The following is a 14,607-nucleotide window of genomic DNA, read 5'->3' as shown; positions in this document are numbered from 1 at the left end:
GTTCAAATCTGGCCTCGGACACTTAACACTTACTAGCTGTGTGACCCTGGGCAAGTCACTTAACCCCAACTGCCTCACCAAAATAAAATAAAAAATAAGACGATTGCATGGTTTGGGAAAACAATCATTCAATTCAGAAAATCTTAAGTGCCTACTCTTTCCAAGACACTGAGCTCTGGGTTCCAAGAGGAAAAGTGACAAGTTCCTGCCCTTATGGTCTAACAAAGCAGGAAGGATTGGGAATAAGAGAAATCCAAAGTATTTTTAAACATGAGGAGTTGAGAGCCTGACAACATGAAGAACCTGTGGAGATGAGGAAGGTAGCTATCCCTCCAGCCACATATCTGGGGCTGCTGCAGCTGCCCCGGGGCACCAAGTCATAAACCCGACTTTTATTTTCTGTTTAATGAGCATTGACATTCCAAGAGATGGTGGCCCAAGCTCCTCACCTCTTAGTTAGTAGTGGGAGGGAGGTAGTTATGGACTTGGGGCTTTCACATCACCCAGCATCCCCTTAGCTAAGATTTCATTTGTAAACCATTTAGAAGTTTTATCCGGGTTGTCATTCCCAAAGTTTGTAGACTAGTTGGTCAGAAAGAACTCCAATATGTCCCCAAAGGAAATTAAAATGATCAAGTTCCTGGCCCATCTCCACCTGCCTGGAACTACACAACTCCCACATTTCTAACCAGGCTTCTAGGAGAAAGGTAGCTCTTTCCCACATACACCCCTCCCCTGACCCTGCATCTCCCACAGCTCAGTAGGAAAACACTCACCCAGCTCTAAGACTGCTGGTGGCTGGGGTTGGAAGGGAGTCTGGCTCTTTTTGCTCCATGGAGAATAAGGACCTTTCTTTTCTGGCCCCCTGGTAGGCCCCAGGACAGGCCTTCCTTGGCTCCTGCCCTGTCTGCCCAGAATCCTAGAGCTAAGAAGAGAAATTGATTCTCTGGGATGGTCACTAGTCCAACCCACTCTCTAGACTCCTGTTCCCACAGTAAGTACAAAAGGCACCTTAAACAAAGGAACAAAGAGTTCTTCCAACCCCCTTTGCACGTCTGCCCAGCCGAGGTTATGGTCCAGGTCATCTGCCTACAGAGGGCCCCGAGGACCGGACTGTCCCTGGCCTAGGCAAGCAGGCCATGGCTGCAGCAGACACCCAGACGGGTTCAGGAAGCTCTTCAGCAAGGCCACAAACATTAGAGACTGCAGAACACACCCTTCCTGTGTTGAAGTAGATGAATGACAGCACACAGACAAGGGATGGAGGGATGGTTACAACTTTATTGGAAGGGGATCTGGCCAGGTAACGTGTGAGAAAGCACGGTCCCTTCTAAAATTCTTCCTAAGGAGTAAATGAAATTCAACCTTTCTACTTATCACAGAATGAAATAAAATATACAACTAAAACTATCCTGTAAAGAAAACCAGAAGAAAAAAGACCAAGCTCTTCCTAGGTGTGAGAAGAGCACTCTCGTGTCTAGCCTGCACACTGATTGTTCCTTGCTAGGCTGTCATGGCATCTGCAAACCCAAAGCCCTGTCCCTAGTTAAGACACGGATACGGTTGGACCCAAGTCACAATGTACAAGTTAGGGCCACTTGAAACAAGACAACTCATGTGAACTCTACAACTACTCACTTGGTTGTAGTTTGACATGCAAGTTCACCTGTAAGGGCTTTTCTCCCAATGATCCTAGACCACTGACAAGATGACAAGTTACTGGGCCACTGGAGCCCTTCTTGATTTTTCCCCTTTGATGACAATTCTTTAAATGAGTTATGATGGGTTTCTGCTGTCAGCTCCAATCTGTCCTCGTGGTTGGAATAAATACCTTCCTGCTCTGTCCCACCTCAGGTACACATTCAACAAGAACTCAATTCTTTTGCCAGCAAGGCCAATGCTGATAGCCCTTCAGTCTCATTTGGCTGTGGCTTCTGTTCTAAGTGAGGCTTATCTGATCTCTCCTACTGGAAAGATTTGGTTCCCTTGATTCTCCTCTTGACCCTTCCCACTCTGATAAAAATAAAACAATAAAGACAACGGGTCTAGCCTGACTTGTCCCAATTTCAAAGTTAAAATGAACCCCTGCAGAATTCATCTGCTACTTCCTCCCCACAGTCTCTCACATAGGAGATCCCGTTTCCTTCTGCTCCGAGGATGGCGTCCTCTGGGTCAGCTTCCCAATGAAAGCGCAAGGATGTGCTTAACATTGGAAATACACATTCTTTCTAGATCATCCATTCAGAGCATAGAGCAGAGCCCTCTCCCTGGGACTGTGGGATCATTCATGCCGAGGCAGAGCTGTTTGAAGAATTCCCCAGTAACATGGGTGTCTATATGAGCTAGAAGAGTCACCTTGGGAAAAAAACCTGGAAATAAAACTCCCTTATGGGCTGCTATTGCCCTTAGAGCACAGATCATGAACTCATTTCATACAGATTTCATGATGGTCTCCTCCCTAAATGGCCACTCCAAGTCGTGAACAGTAAGTAACACAGGCAGACAATGGGCTACTATCTAAGAACAGAGCTGTTTGGTTACCCACTGTTCCTTAGGACAAGCTGGCCAGACGTCAAGGCTCCAACACTAGGCCTAGTCACTTGCTTAGTTTGGGACATTTAATGATTCTCCGAGTGGAAAAGCCAAGTCGAGTCTGGGGGCTCAGTTCCTGTGTGGAGTCAGAGAAACCAAAGCCAGCCTGTTCTACGTCAGCTGTTGTCAGGACTTCAGTATTGCTCTTTGAGGGATCTGTCAACCAGCCGACGTCATCTGTTTGTGCACGGGGGCTTCATCACTCGTTGATTTTACACATTTTCCCATAGCCCCCTCTGCCAGCATCATAGTCTTTTCGATACTCATCTCGTACCTCAAAGGGAAAAAGCAAAAGATGTTGTCACAACCCAGTGGAGACTGAGATGCCACAAAAACCATAGATAACAATGCAATGGCTGGGAGAGTGGCACTTAAGTATCCCTTTGGAATATGAATTAAGTGGTTCACAGCCACACAAATATCCTCGTGCAGCTGACACAGTCAAGGCAATTGCCTCTCCCAACAGCTGGCCCCACAGTTCCCTAATTCTTCTGATAAATAAGAGAATTGAGACAAAACTCACATCATGCAGTTCTTTTCAAATAACACACTTATTGATATCAGAAAAATGTGTCCTCTGTGTCGGGCACAAATTTACAAGTACCCCCAACCATCACAATCCAATAGTAGTGCACTAACTACTGAAAACACTGACACAAATTTTATTTGCTGGTTTTCAAGTTTGATGGAAACCCAAATTCCAGAATTTATTTTCAGAATGAGAAAAAACGGTTAAAATCGTATAGGAAAACCAGAGAGAGGCCTGACTTCAGGGACCTTACCTGGCCCCCAGATCGTCCTCGTCCGTACTGTCGGCCCTCTTTGAAGCCTGCATCCCAGTCTGTGCGGATAATGCGATCATCCAGGCGGGTCCCATTAATGTAGCGCATGGCATTTTCGGCGTCTGCTCTGGAGTAGTATCTTAGTGTAAGTGTTAAGGACGGGAGGAAGGGTTGTACTTGGCTAAATGTCTACCAAGATGTCCAGAGCAATCCCTTTTTAAAATGTAGCTGAACACACAAAAAAGAAAGTCTGAGCTCAAAAGTGACTCATTAGGTACAAACAGCTACATCCCAAGTGGGTAAAGACAAAGGTCAGATGAAAGAAGTTTGCTGGCCATAAAGAATTCCACCCAGGGACCTGGAAAGAAGGCACAAAAGGGAACACACACTTTAGTACCTACTATGTGCCTGGCTGAGGGCTGAGAGCTCTGGCAATGTGATCTCACTGGATCTTGTGAGGTAAGTGCTATCAGGATCCCCATTTAACATTCAGGAAACTGAGGGGAAAGTGCCAAGGAACTAGTGATGTCGAATATCCTAAAATTAAGGAATGATATCAAAGGGCACCCAGAGAAAGACTTCCTCTTGGTCAGTCCTTCAGCTGCATGTCCAGTTGTCATCAAGCATTCACCATGAGTCCAGGTCTTCACTAGCATCAGCCTGGCCTGACAGGCCTTGGCCAGAATCTTCCTCCAGCAGCAATCTTGACACATCACTCCTCACTCTAAATCCCTGATGGCTCCCTGTTGTCCACTGACTGTGCCTGGCTGCATCTCTGGGATACCCAGCCTCTTTCCACCTTCCTTGGAATTCCTCCCCTCCCCCATCTCAGTTGTGCAGCTCCACCAGACACCTCTACCTCAGGCACACTCTGAGTCCTCCCCTTCTGCCCTACCATGAACAACCAGTGGCACCCCACCTCTGCCTGAAGACCTCTGAAGAGCAGGATTTGCTACCCCCCTCAGTGTCACCTGGGTGCAACCTCTAACAGGAAGGAAGTATTTTTCTGAGCCCAAACCAAAACCTGCTGCTTTGCATCTTCTACCGCCTGTTCCTGCTTGCCTTCTGGAGCAGAAAACAGGGTCACGGGTTTAAAACTGGAAGGGGCCAGAGAGGCCATCAAGTCCAACCCCCATTTTTCTGATGAGGAAAGTAAGGCAGAGAGAGGTTAAGTGATTTGCCTCAGGGAAAACTGGAACAAGACATCCTGATACCAAGTTCAGGACTGCCAGGAAACCACCCTGCAGGGTAAACACCACCTGCTTCTTGGGCACCCTCAAGTCAGCCACACAGTGCGGAGGTCTGAACGTGTAGGAAACCACCTCCGAACCCCATGGGGCTGGTTTCCACCTGGAGTGTACACATTACACCCTTAGGTAGTGCTCCAGAGAAGAGGGGAAAGATGGGAGCCACCAGAGGCGAAGGAGACACTGGGACGTGGTCCTGGGGGCTGAGAGCAGTGCTGGCTGCCAAAAGGAAGAGGGAGGCACAGCACCAGGAGAAACTTCCCTCCAAGAAGGCCTGGCCCGAGAGTGGAGACCCCCCTTTACTAAAATGGCCTCAAGCCAAGGCCGTTTTCTACAGATTCTAAATTCAGCAATCACCTCACTAATCAGGGAGTTTGGCAGACATCCTGTGACTACAGGAGAGGAGGAGTTTTGCCCCCCCTACACCCACGGACTTTAAATTGGGGAGGAGTCTCTCTCTCTCTCTCTCTCACACACACACACACACACACACACACACACACACACACACACACACACACACACGCGCGCGCGCGCGCGCGCGCGCGCGCGCTTGCGCCAGTGGCTCACTGCATCCATCCAACATTCAAGGCCTCGAGATCATGCTCAAGGATACTCCACAAAGCAGAACCCACATGCGGTTTTCTTCACTTTATCAAGGCCCATGATGATTTTCTTGATGTCACCGCTTTTGCCAAAGAGCTCGTAGATCTGCTCCTCGGTGGTGTAAAAGGACAGGTTCCCAACATACAGGGTGCAGCTTTTCTTCAATAACTTCTCTTGGTCCTTCTTGTCACCCTGAAATTTCAGAGAAATCATGGCCATGTCACAAGCGCAGCCTAGGCACTATCTGGCCAGGCCCTCTTCTGACCCAAGCCCCTCTTCTGACACACAGTACCATTACAGCCAACAGAAATCCATCAATTGTCAAGCATTTACTTAGCATGTGCCCTGTGCCAGGCTCCGGGGACAAGAAGTTCACAGTCTGGCAAGGCAGCAAACCACTTTGTAAAATGAAGATATACACGGGACAAACTGAAGATAATCAACAGAAGGAAGGAACGGGCATTAAGAGGGGTGAGACCTGAAGGAAGCCAGGGAAGCCAGGAGGCAGAGATGAGGGGGAAGAACATTCCAGGCATGAGGGATGGCCAGAGAGAGCAAAGAGAAAGAGGGTTTTGTTTGTGGAACAGACAAGAGGATAGTGTCACTGCATCAAAGAATGAGTGTCAGGGAGTGTAAGCAAACTGAAAAGAGGGGGCCAGGTTATAAAGGACTCTGAATGCCAAACACAACTTTTTGTATTTGCTCTTGGAGGCGATAGGGAGCCCCTGATGTTTATTGAGAAGGAGGGTGGTATGATCAGATTTCTATCTTAAGAAATCACCTTGGTGGCTGAATGGAGGATGGCCTGGAGTGTCGAGAGACTTGAGGCAGGCTGATCCACCCCCAGCCATTGCAGTAGCCCAGATGTCAGGTGATGAGGGAATGGACCAGAGTAGTGGCAGGGTCAGAGGAAAGGAGGGGGGACAATCAAGAAATGTTGCAGAGATGAAATCAAGGAGAGATGTTGCAAAGGTGAAATCAACAGAAGTAAAATCAAAAGGAGATGCTGCAGAAATGAAATCAACAAAGATGTTGCAGAGATGAAGTCAAGAGAGGTGAAATCAACAGAGATGCTGCAGAGATAAAATCAAAAGATGTTGCAGAAGTGAAATCAACAAAGATGCTGCAGAGGTGAAATCAAAAGAGGTAAAATCAACAGAGATGTTAGAGTTAAAATCAAAAGGAGACATGCTTCAGAGATGAAATCAAGACGTAAAATCAAAAGATGTTGCAGAAGTGAAATCAACAAAGATGCTGTAGAGGTGAAATCAAAAGGTAAAATCAACAGAGATGTTACAAAGGTAAAATCAAAAGGAGATGCTGCACAGGTGAAATTAAGAGTGGTACAGAGGTGAAATCAAGGAGAGATGCTGCAGAGGTGAAATCAGCAAAGATGTTGCAGAGATGAAGGAAACAAAGGTGAAATTAACAGAGATGCTGCAGAGGTGGAATCAAGGACAGATGTTAGAGGTGAAATCAACAGAGATGCTGCAGAGGTGAAATCAACAAAGATGTTGCAGAGATGAAGGCAACAGAGGTGAAATCAAGATGTTTCATAGGTGAATGAAGGAGAAATGCTGAAGAGATGAAGTCAATAGAAGTGAAATTAACATGTTGCAGAAGTGAAATCATGGAGAAATGCTGCAGAGATAAAGGCAACAGAGGTGAAACTAACAGATGCTGCAGAAGTGAAATCAACAAAAGATGTTGCAGAGATGAAGGCAACAGAGGTGCAATTAACAGAGATGCTGCAGAGGCGAAATCAAGGACCGACTTCAGAGATGAAACTGACAGGCCCTGGAAACAGTCTGGATATGAGGGATAGGGAGATTTAAAGTGAGGAGGCAGGGATGATTTTCATATTTGGGGTACTGAGAGGATGGTGTTGCCTTTTACCATAATAGGGAAGATGGAGGGAAGGGAAAGTTTAGGGGAAAGACAAGGAATTGTTTTGGACATATGAAGCTTAAGATTGCCACTGAACATGGTTCAAGAGGTAAGATTCGAGGCCAGCAGAGAGGGTGGGGAAGGACAGATAGATCTGAGAATCCCAGCGCAGAAATGGTCATTAATGAGATCACCAAATGAGGTGGTAGAGAGGGAGGAAAGAAGAGGGCCCAGGGCAGGGCCCTGAGGGGCAGCCTGAGGAACTTACGGGGCGTGATCTGGGGAGGGAGGGGGGCCAGTTCTGAAAACCCAAAGAGAAGAGGGTCCAAGAGGAGCTGGCGATCTAGAAGTCAAGGGGCTCCTTCACCGTCTCATCGGTGGTCGGTGGCAGAGTCAGGCCTCAAACCCAAGACCTCTGCCCCTCAGCTTGGGCCTCCTTTCAGCAGACATCAGGACCGAGTGTCCAGTAGGGGAGGAAAGGGCGTAGATGGGGGGGGGGGCGGGGGGGAACAGTGCGTTGTTTGAGGCCTCCGGCCCTTCCTCAGCCCGCACCCCAGGCCTGACATGTGCCCTCAGTCACTTTACAGGCCCGTCCTTTCCCCCCCCCACCCCCGGCCCCCTCCGCCCCATTGCCGAGGGGCGTCCCGAGCGCTAGCCTCCCGGGGGCCGCTGGGATAGCGGGGGACGGGGGAAGGGGCACCTGAGTTCTGATCCCGCCTGCGGCCCCGAGAGCCCGGTGCCTCAGTTGCCCCACGAGAGGGCCTGAACGAGGGGGCGGGATCGCGCCCTAGCCAGCACCATTCACCCCTCGCCGCCGGCCTACCCGGAAGTGCTGGTCGCGGTACTGGCCCAGCTGCACGTAGGAGTCGCTGTCCAGCGCACTCAGGAGCCCGCCCGACATGGCGGGGGCACCGACCCGAGGTGGCTGCGAGCTCGGGAGGAGAGGCCGGCGGCTGGGGGCGGCCGGACGGCCGGGCTTCCGGGAACTGCCGGAAGCGGCGGCTGTGGCGGCCAATCCGGGGGCGCGAAGGCTCTGACGTCATCATATGCGCCGACGAGACGTCACGGCGCGCGGTCACGCTCTCCTGCGGACCGGGGCCGGGGACCGGGCCGGGAAGATGGTGCTGCGGCGGCTCCTGTTCTCCCTCATCAACACGCAGCAGCTCGTGGAGCGCCTGGCCGAGTCGCGGCCCATCCGCCGTGCGGCGCAGCTCACGGCCTTCGCGGTGCTGCGGGCGCAGCTCGGGGCCCGGCAGGCGGCGCGGAGCCTGCGGGGGCCCGCGGGGCGCGCCGCGCGCTTCGGAACCACCTTCGCCCGGGAGCTCCGCCGCGGCCTCCGGGACCGGCAGCCGCCCCCCGGGGGCAAGGAAAACCCGGGCCGGGGGCCGGGACAGTGAGGCCTGGAGGAGGAGGAGAAGGAGGGCCCTCCCGCATCCCCCCATTCCCCCCCCGGCACCCAGGAGGGGGCGCCCCTCCCCCACCGCAACTCCCCCCCCCCCCCTCCCCGTCACCAGCGTCCCCCTCGCGTGAGAAGCGGTGGGAGCCCGGCCTGGGCCTCTGCTGGACGCCTTTGACCTTCAGCCCCGTCCTGGACTGACCGATGCCTGGAGGGCCGGTGACCCCGAAAAGACTTTGGCTGCTGGCAACGAGCGGCCCCTTAAAGGCGCCCACGGGCGACCTCGGCCTGCAAGGGGTTCCTTCGTGAACGTAGAGGGATGCGTCCGGCCGTCCGGCCGAAGTCTGCTGCCGACCGGCTTCTCCATGGAACAAGTGCCTCCTTCCTCGCGGAGGAGAGCGGCTGAGCCTCGGGGGTCTGCGCACAGGATCCCCGGATTCCCTCGGGGAGCTCCCGGGTCGTCTACACCCGCGGGGCTCCGATTTCTCAGGCTGTGTGAGCAGTAAATGACGAATTGTGGCCAGGATTCCGCGTGGTGATGGGACGGGGGTGAAGGGGAGGCCGCCCCTTAGGCCAGGTGAGCAGGCAGCCTCCTGCACCTGGAGACGCGACCCTTTGGGGAGCTGGCTCCTTGTTCCGGGTCACCCGATGGGCATCTGAGGACAGCCTTTGGCTGGGTCTGTGGGTGTGGGGGGCTTCTCTTCACGGGTCCAGCGGAGCCGGGTGTAACGCGCTCTGACTCTTAGCATTACCTCTCGCCCTTGCCCCGTGAGTCTAATCGGTTGTTAAGCCCTGTCACCCCTGAAATACCTCTAGCGTCCGCCCCATCTATGACCCACCCCCCTCGTTCAGGCTGTTCCCATTGCCAGGAGCCCTCCCTAGGGCAGCCTGAGAGGAGGGCAATGAGGGGCCCTGCGTGGATGAGTCAGTGGAAGAATGGAGAATCTCCACACTGCCGGGCCTCTGGTGATTCCCACCCCCCCACCCCCACAGCCAAGTAGACTGGTGCTGGCCTTTGAGATTGGAGACTTGCCTATTGGAAAGCACTAGAGCCACAGTCGTGGCCAGGCTTCACATCCAGTCTGTTCCTATGACCCTGGCAAACCACATCTTCTGCGCCTCAGTTTCCTTATCTGTTAAAAAAGGGGGAGGGGGAGATTGATCCCGGTGGCTTCTGGTGTCCCTTTGAGATCTAAGTGATGGCTGGGGGTCTGTCGCATTGCCCAGCTCCTGCCCCTTCTCCTTTCAGAAGCAAACCTAGAAGGGAGATTCCCCACGATTCGGGTGAATGCTCAGCCTGCCATGGTGTGGCCGGGGGTCCCAGCCTCTCTGTTTTCTCTCCCATCTGTTGGGTCTCCCTCTCATCCTTAATACTTCTCTGGACTGCTGAGCCAGGATCCTCGCCTGCTTTCACTGTTCCTACCCCGGTCCTGTCGTCTATGTGACTGACCACTCCTGAGTCACCATTTCCGAATCCAAAACGCCAGGTCCTTCCCTCTCCACACCCTCTGTGCCTGATCAGTTGCCAGGTTTGTGGAAGATTCTGCCTTCTCTGTAGCTCATCTGACACCCCCCACTCCCCTCTACTCATATGGCCCCCACCTGTTTCAGGCCCAAGCCACTTGTACCTCGCACCAGCCGCCTCACAAGTGACCCAATCTCTCCTCTATAAAGCTGCCCAAACACCCCCAACCTCAGATTTGGTCTGGTCGTTCCTCATGAATGCCTTTAGGACGAGACCCTCAGACTAACCTGAGCTGGCGTTTCAAGTCCACAGGCTTGCTACAGAATCTCCCAACTGACCTTAAGATACCGTCTCTATCACCCACTGGTCACTTGGTCCCTAAGATCCATGAGGTTACACAGGGAGAGGAGAAGGGCCTAGGACAGAACCTTGGGGCACACCCTGAGTTGGGGGGGGGAGGGGCCCACCGCCCAGAGCAGGGTCATGGAGACTCAGGAGAAGAGAACAGATACTGGTGTCCAAGGAGCAGATGGCCTGAGAAAGGTGGTGATCCTTGTGGCTTGGCCTTGGCAAGAGGGGCCGATACACTGTGCCACCTAAGTGGCGTCTTCCTGTCTTTGTGCCTCAACTGGAACCAAACCAGCATTCACACCGGGAGCCCCTTGGTGCCCACCCCAAAGGCCTGTCTGCACTGTGTGCTAGACAGACTCCAGCTAGGCTCGGCTACCATCACCCCCCTACTCAATTGGCCTCCATCGCCCCAGCCAATGGCAAATACAGGTTCTGCTGTTGGAGCCCTTCACGACCTAATTTCAGCCCAGGTCTGTAGGTGTGAGTCTCCTTCCCTGGATCTAGGCACTCATAGACCACAGTCCTCCAGAGCTTGGCTAAAGAGCCACCTTCCTGGCACCCACCACAGCTGCCTGAAAGAATGGGGGTTCCCTTGGGGCAAGGCCTGCTCTGCTTTAGTCTGCCTCGCCAGCACATGGCACCTGCCCCTGTATTAAAGAGGGGCCTAATAAGTGCTTGTGCTAGGTTGGCTTTTAAAATACATTTGAAATTGGGGGGGGGCACAACACAGAGACAAAATCAAAACAGGCCCTGCCTTCTAGGAGTCTGCATTATCCTGGCATAAATAAGGTACAGAGATAAATACAATTTGTGCAAAATTAATGCAGTGGCGGGGGAGGGGTGGTAGAATCACAACCCACTTCTAGGAAGTGACACAAGATGGGCCTTGGAGGGAACTGGGGATGCCAGGGGGCACAGCTGGGGAAGAGGGGGAGGGGCCCTGCAACCAAAGGCAGGGAGGGAGGTGGGAGGGCAGCTTGTAATGCTCAAGGGCAACTAAGGCGAGTATGGCTGAATCGAGGAGTATGGAAGGCATGGGGGATAGGTTCGGAAAGGTGGGCATAAGCCAGGGGTGAGGCGTCTGAGCAAGGACTGGCAGTCCCATGCATTAGCAACCTCATACACACTTGCACAACATACACATGCACATGAATACATATGCATATGCAATCTACACGTGCATGATGCACATGTGCACATCCACACATGCTCACATACAAAACACAGATGCTCGGCAGTCACCTTGATTTCCGTCCTACCTCAAGAAAGTCACAGTTTAAACACAATGATGGTAAGTGGTGATAATGGACAATTGTACCCTCGTTTATACAGTGTCAAGGTTTGCTGAGCGGGTACATGTGCTTCGATCCTCACAGCAACACTAGGAGGCAGGAGCTATTATCTTCATTGACCAAGCAAGGAAACTGAGGTTAGGAGACCTGCCCGGGGGCACGGAGCCAGCAGGATTTGAACCCAGGTTTTCCTTGCTGACTTCCAAGGCCACAACTGTCCTCACTATTCCAGGGTAGAGCAGAACCTAACAGACCTCTCCAAAGGTCCCGCCCTCTAACAGTGGGACAAGCTGTTTCTGTGGCCTCATTCCCCTCTGGGGCTCACCAGCCAAAGCTAGTTGTTCTACATCTGGGGAGGGACGAAGGGCACTCCCAGGAGAAGGGGAGGCTGCCACCACCTTCCAGCTTCTACCTAGCCCGTGGCCACTAGAGCTTTGCCTCTGGGCACTGGGAGTAGTCTTCCATGTTTTACAAATGGTCCTCTATGACCTCAGTGACCACAAACACATGTGTACAATGTACACATGTGTATGCACACGAGCCATTCCCTGGTCCTGGGCTGCCCCTTGCACAGACTCCCGTTGCCCTCGTTCCTCTCTCTAGAGGCCCACCTCCCCCTGCTCCTTATCTGGACGTTGATGGACAGCTTGCCCATCCATGACCTTCTCCATGAGCCTGCTGGAGGCAGGACACCCACCCAAAATCAGCAGTGGTGAGGGCGGGGCACGGGTGTCCCAGGCTCTCTGAAATGCTTGGTTTGCTCATTAAGGCGTGGCTCACCTGGGCAGAGCAGGGCATGGGGGGCATGGGGGGGGCTGGAGCCAAGAGGGAGTTCAGGCTTCTTCCCAACTTTTCTTAGGAGTCTTCCAAGCCTTTCAGATCAGCTCCTGCTGGAGACTTGAGACGCAAGGTTTCAAATTTTTTTTTTTTTAAGTGAGGCAATGGGGGTTAAGTGACTTGCCCAGGGTCACACAGCTAGTAAGTGTCAAGTGTCTGAGGCTGGATTTGAACTCAGGTCTTCCTGACTCCAGGGCCAGTGCTCTATCCACTGCGCCACCTAGCTGCCCCCACAAGGTTTCAATTTCAGAATTACAAAAACAACTGGGACGAGAGTTGGCCGGCCATCTCGTGTCACACATGTTACAGGAAGGCTCAAATGTAGAGGCAGAACATTGTTGTGGAGGGAGGAGTCAGGGGACTGGGAACCGGATCACCTGGGACCATTTGGGGTGGGGGGCCTCCTATTCCTCACATGGAAGATGAAGGGGTGGGACTCTAATGGGACATCCGCGCTCCTTCCAGTTCTACACCTGTGTTCTCGACAACCTTTACCTTGGCAAGTCTACCCAGGGGATCCGCTTGAACCAAGAGAAGTCTGGAAGAGCCTGCAAGCATGGGAGAGGGCCTGGGCTGGGGGGCAAGAACATGGTGAACAAGAGGAATTCCCACCCCACCCCCCTTGGTCATCTCTGGGTCCTCTCCATGGACGTGTGATCTCAGCTCTGCATCCAGGGGAGGGGCACCTGCCCCTGTATTAAAGAGGGGCTTAGACCAGCAGGTGTTCTTGGGGAAGAGAGGCAGCTCAGTTGCCCACTTACTCAGGCAACCTTGACCTCCACTAGGCTCAGTGAAACCCGCCAGCCCAGTCAAGTGGAGCAGAGTGGGCAGTCCCTCCTGCCTGGCCTTCCTAGGCAACTATTTCCTGGTGAACCTGGGTTTTTCAGCCTAACTTAGGTGTCCAGGTGTCTGGAATGGGTTGGAGAGAAGCCAACAAGAGAGGTTATCATAACTTTCTTTTAGGGGTTCAGTGCCACACTAAGACTTCATAATCCCAAGAAATTCAATTCACATTTTATGAGCATGCACCATGGACTTCCAGTCATACTGGGGGAGAAACATTAAACAGGGAAGGGTGTGGTAAAGAAAATAATCCTTGGAACGTATTCAAAGTGCTTTGGCTAGTTGGAGGAAGGAAAGGACAACACTGCCAAAGAGGAAGGAAAGGCTTAATGGAAGAAGGGGCACCAGAGCTGGCCCCAGAGAAGAAAGAGAAGGGTGGGGCAGCTAGATGGTGCAGTGGATAGAGCACCGGCCCTGGAGTCAGGAGTACCTGAGTTCAAATCCGGCCTCAGACACTTAACACTTACTAGCTGTGTGACCCTGGGCAAGTCACTTAACCCAGACTACCTCACTAAAAAAAAAAGAAAGAGAAGGGTCCTGAAGGAGGAGATGAGAAAGCAGTGAGTGGAGGGCATAGCCACCTGCACACATCCACAGAAGCAGGAGATGCTTGTCAAGTTCTGGTGTCTGAGTGTCCACGTTGTCTAGAGTGGGGAGGGCAGAGTGAAGTCTCCAAAGAAAGGCTGGGGCTAGATCATGAGAGGCCTCGGAGCCAGTTTCTAGTATTTAATCCTAGGGGCAGTGGCTGTGTGACATGCTGGGCCATTTGTGCTTCAAGACAAGGATTACTCCCATGTCTAGACTTCCTATGTGTCGGCAAGAGAGATGTGCTATTTACACTATGTGTAAAGGGGCCAGGATTGATCTGACTGGATCCATGCAAGCTACCATATCCCTAGGGGAAAAGCTGGAGAAAGTGAGAGTAGCTAAGATGAAAGGTGCCACTTACGTTTTAAGGAAGTGGCTTGCCATTGAGTACTGTGGATGACCACCCACTTATTTCCCATTTCCTCTAGGGTAGAGTAACACCTAGTGGGCTCCAAGTAGGAGGAAGAGATTTAAGTTACACATTAAGTAGAACTTTCTCACTCTCAAGAAGGAGTGAAATCTTTTTTTTTTCTAGAAAGTTCTTGTAGAGTTTACTGTCTCCATCCTCAGGGCCAGGGTTGAAGGAATGGAGACAAATGAGGTCCTCTCAGGCTCCTTGGGGGACGATGCATAAAGCAGTGGGGCTTTGGCATGTCCTGGTACCAGAGGGCTAAGGACTCAAGCACATGTGTGTGACATAGACACCCACTCGTGGCTACAC

At 52.3% G+C, this 14,607-nt stretch overlaps 2 protein-coding genes across 2 annotated transcripts; one reads left to right on the top strand and one right to left on the bottom strand.

Moving 5' to 3' along the window:
• Window positions 1-1,261: 1,261 nt before the first annotated feature.
• On the bottom strand, window positions 1,262-8,095 carry NCBP2 (nuclear cap binding protein subunit 2). Its single transcript, XM_043994462.1, has 4 exons — window positions 7,938-8,095; window positions 5,238-5,419; window positions 3,375-3,513; window positions 1,262-2,866 (listed from the first exon to the last, which is right to left on the bottom strand). Exons 1-4 carry the CDS (start codon window positions 8,013-8,015, stop codon window positions 2,792-2,794), a joined length of 474 nt encoding a protein of 157 aa, XP_043850397.1. The 5' UTR covers window positions 8,016-8,095; the 3' UTR covers window positions 1,262-2,791.
• Window positions 8,096-8,152: 57 nt separating this feature from the next.
• On the top strand, window positions 8,153-10,202 carry NCBP2AS2 (NCBP2 antisense 2 (head to head)). The gene has a single exon (XM_043994463.1). It carries the CDS (start codon window positions 8,161-8,163, stop codon window positions 8,509-8,511), a length of 351 nt encoding a protein of 116 aa, XP_043850398.1. The 5' UTR covers window positions 8,153-8,160; the 3' UTR covers window positions 8,512-10,202.
• Window positions 10,203-14,607: the final 4,405 nt, after the last annotated feature.

This window comes from Dromiciops gliroides, chromosome 3 (assembly GCF_019393635.1).
Source record: "Dromiciops gliroides isolate mDroGli1 chromosome 3, mDroGli1.pri, whole genome shotgun sequence".
Lineage (NCBI taxonomy): Eukaryota > Metazoa > Chordata > Mammalia > Microbiotheria > Microbiotheriidae > Dromiciops > Dromiciops gliroides.
The sequence above is the reverse complement of the archived record's forward strand: the minus strand, read 5'-3'. Positions and strand labels throughout refer to the sequence as shown.

What these genes read in the sequence shown, in the direction of transcription:
- NCBP2 (XM_043994462.1), bottom strand. Translation starts at nt 8,015, where the DNA reads ATGTCGGGCGGGCTCCTGAGTGCGCTGGACAGCGACTCCTACGTGCAG. An exon ending in ACCGCGACCAGCACTTCCGG is followed by an intron (nt 5,420 to 7,937) that starts GTAGGCCGGCGG and finishes CTGAAATTTCAG; the next exon opens with GGTGACAAGAAGGACCAAGA. An exon ending in TGTGGGTTCTGCTTTGTGGA is followed by an intron (nt 3,514 to 5,237) that starts GTATCCTTGAGC and finishes ACTTACACTAAG; the next exon opens with ATACTACTCCAGAGCAGACG.
- NCBP2AS2 (XM_043994463.1), top strand. Translation starts at nt 8,161, where the DNA reads ATGCGCCGACGAGACGTCACGGCGCGCGGTCACGCTCTCCTGCGGACC.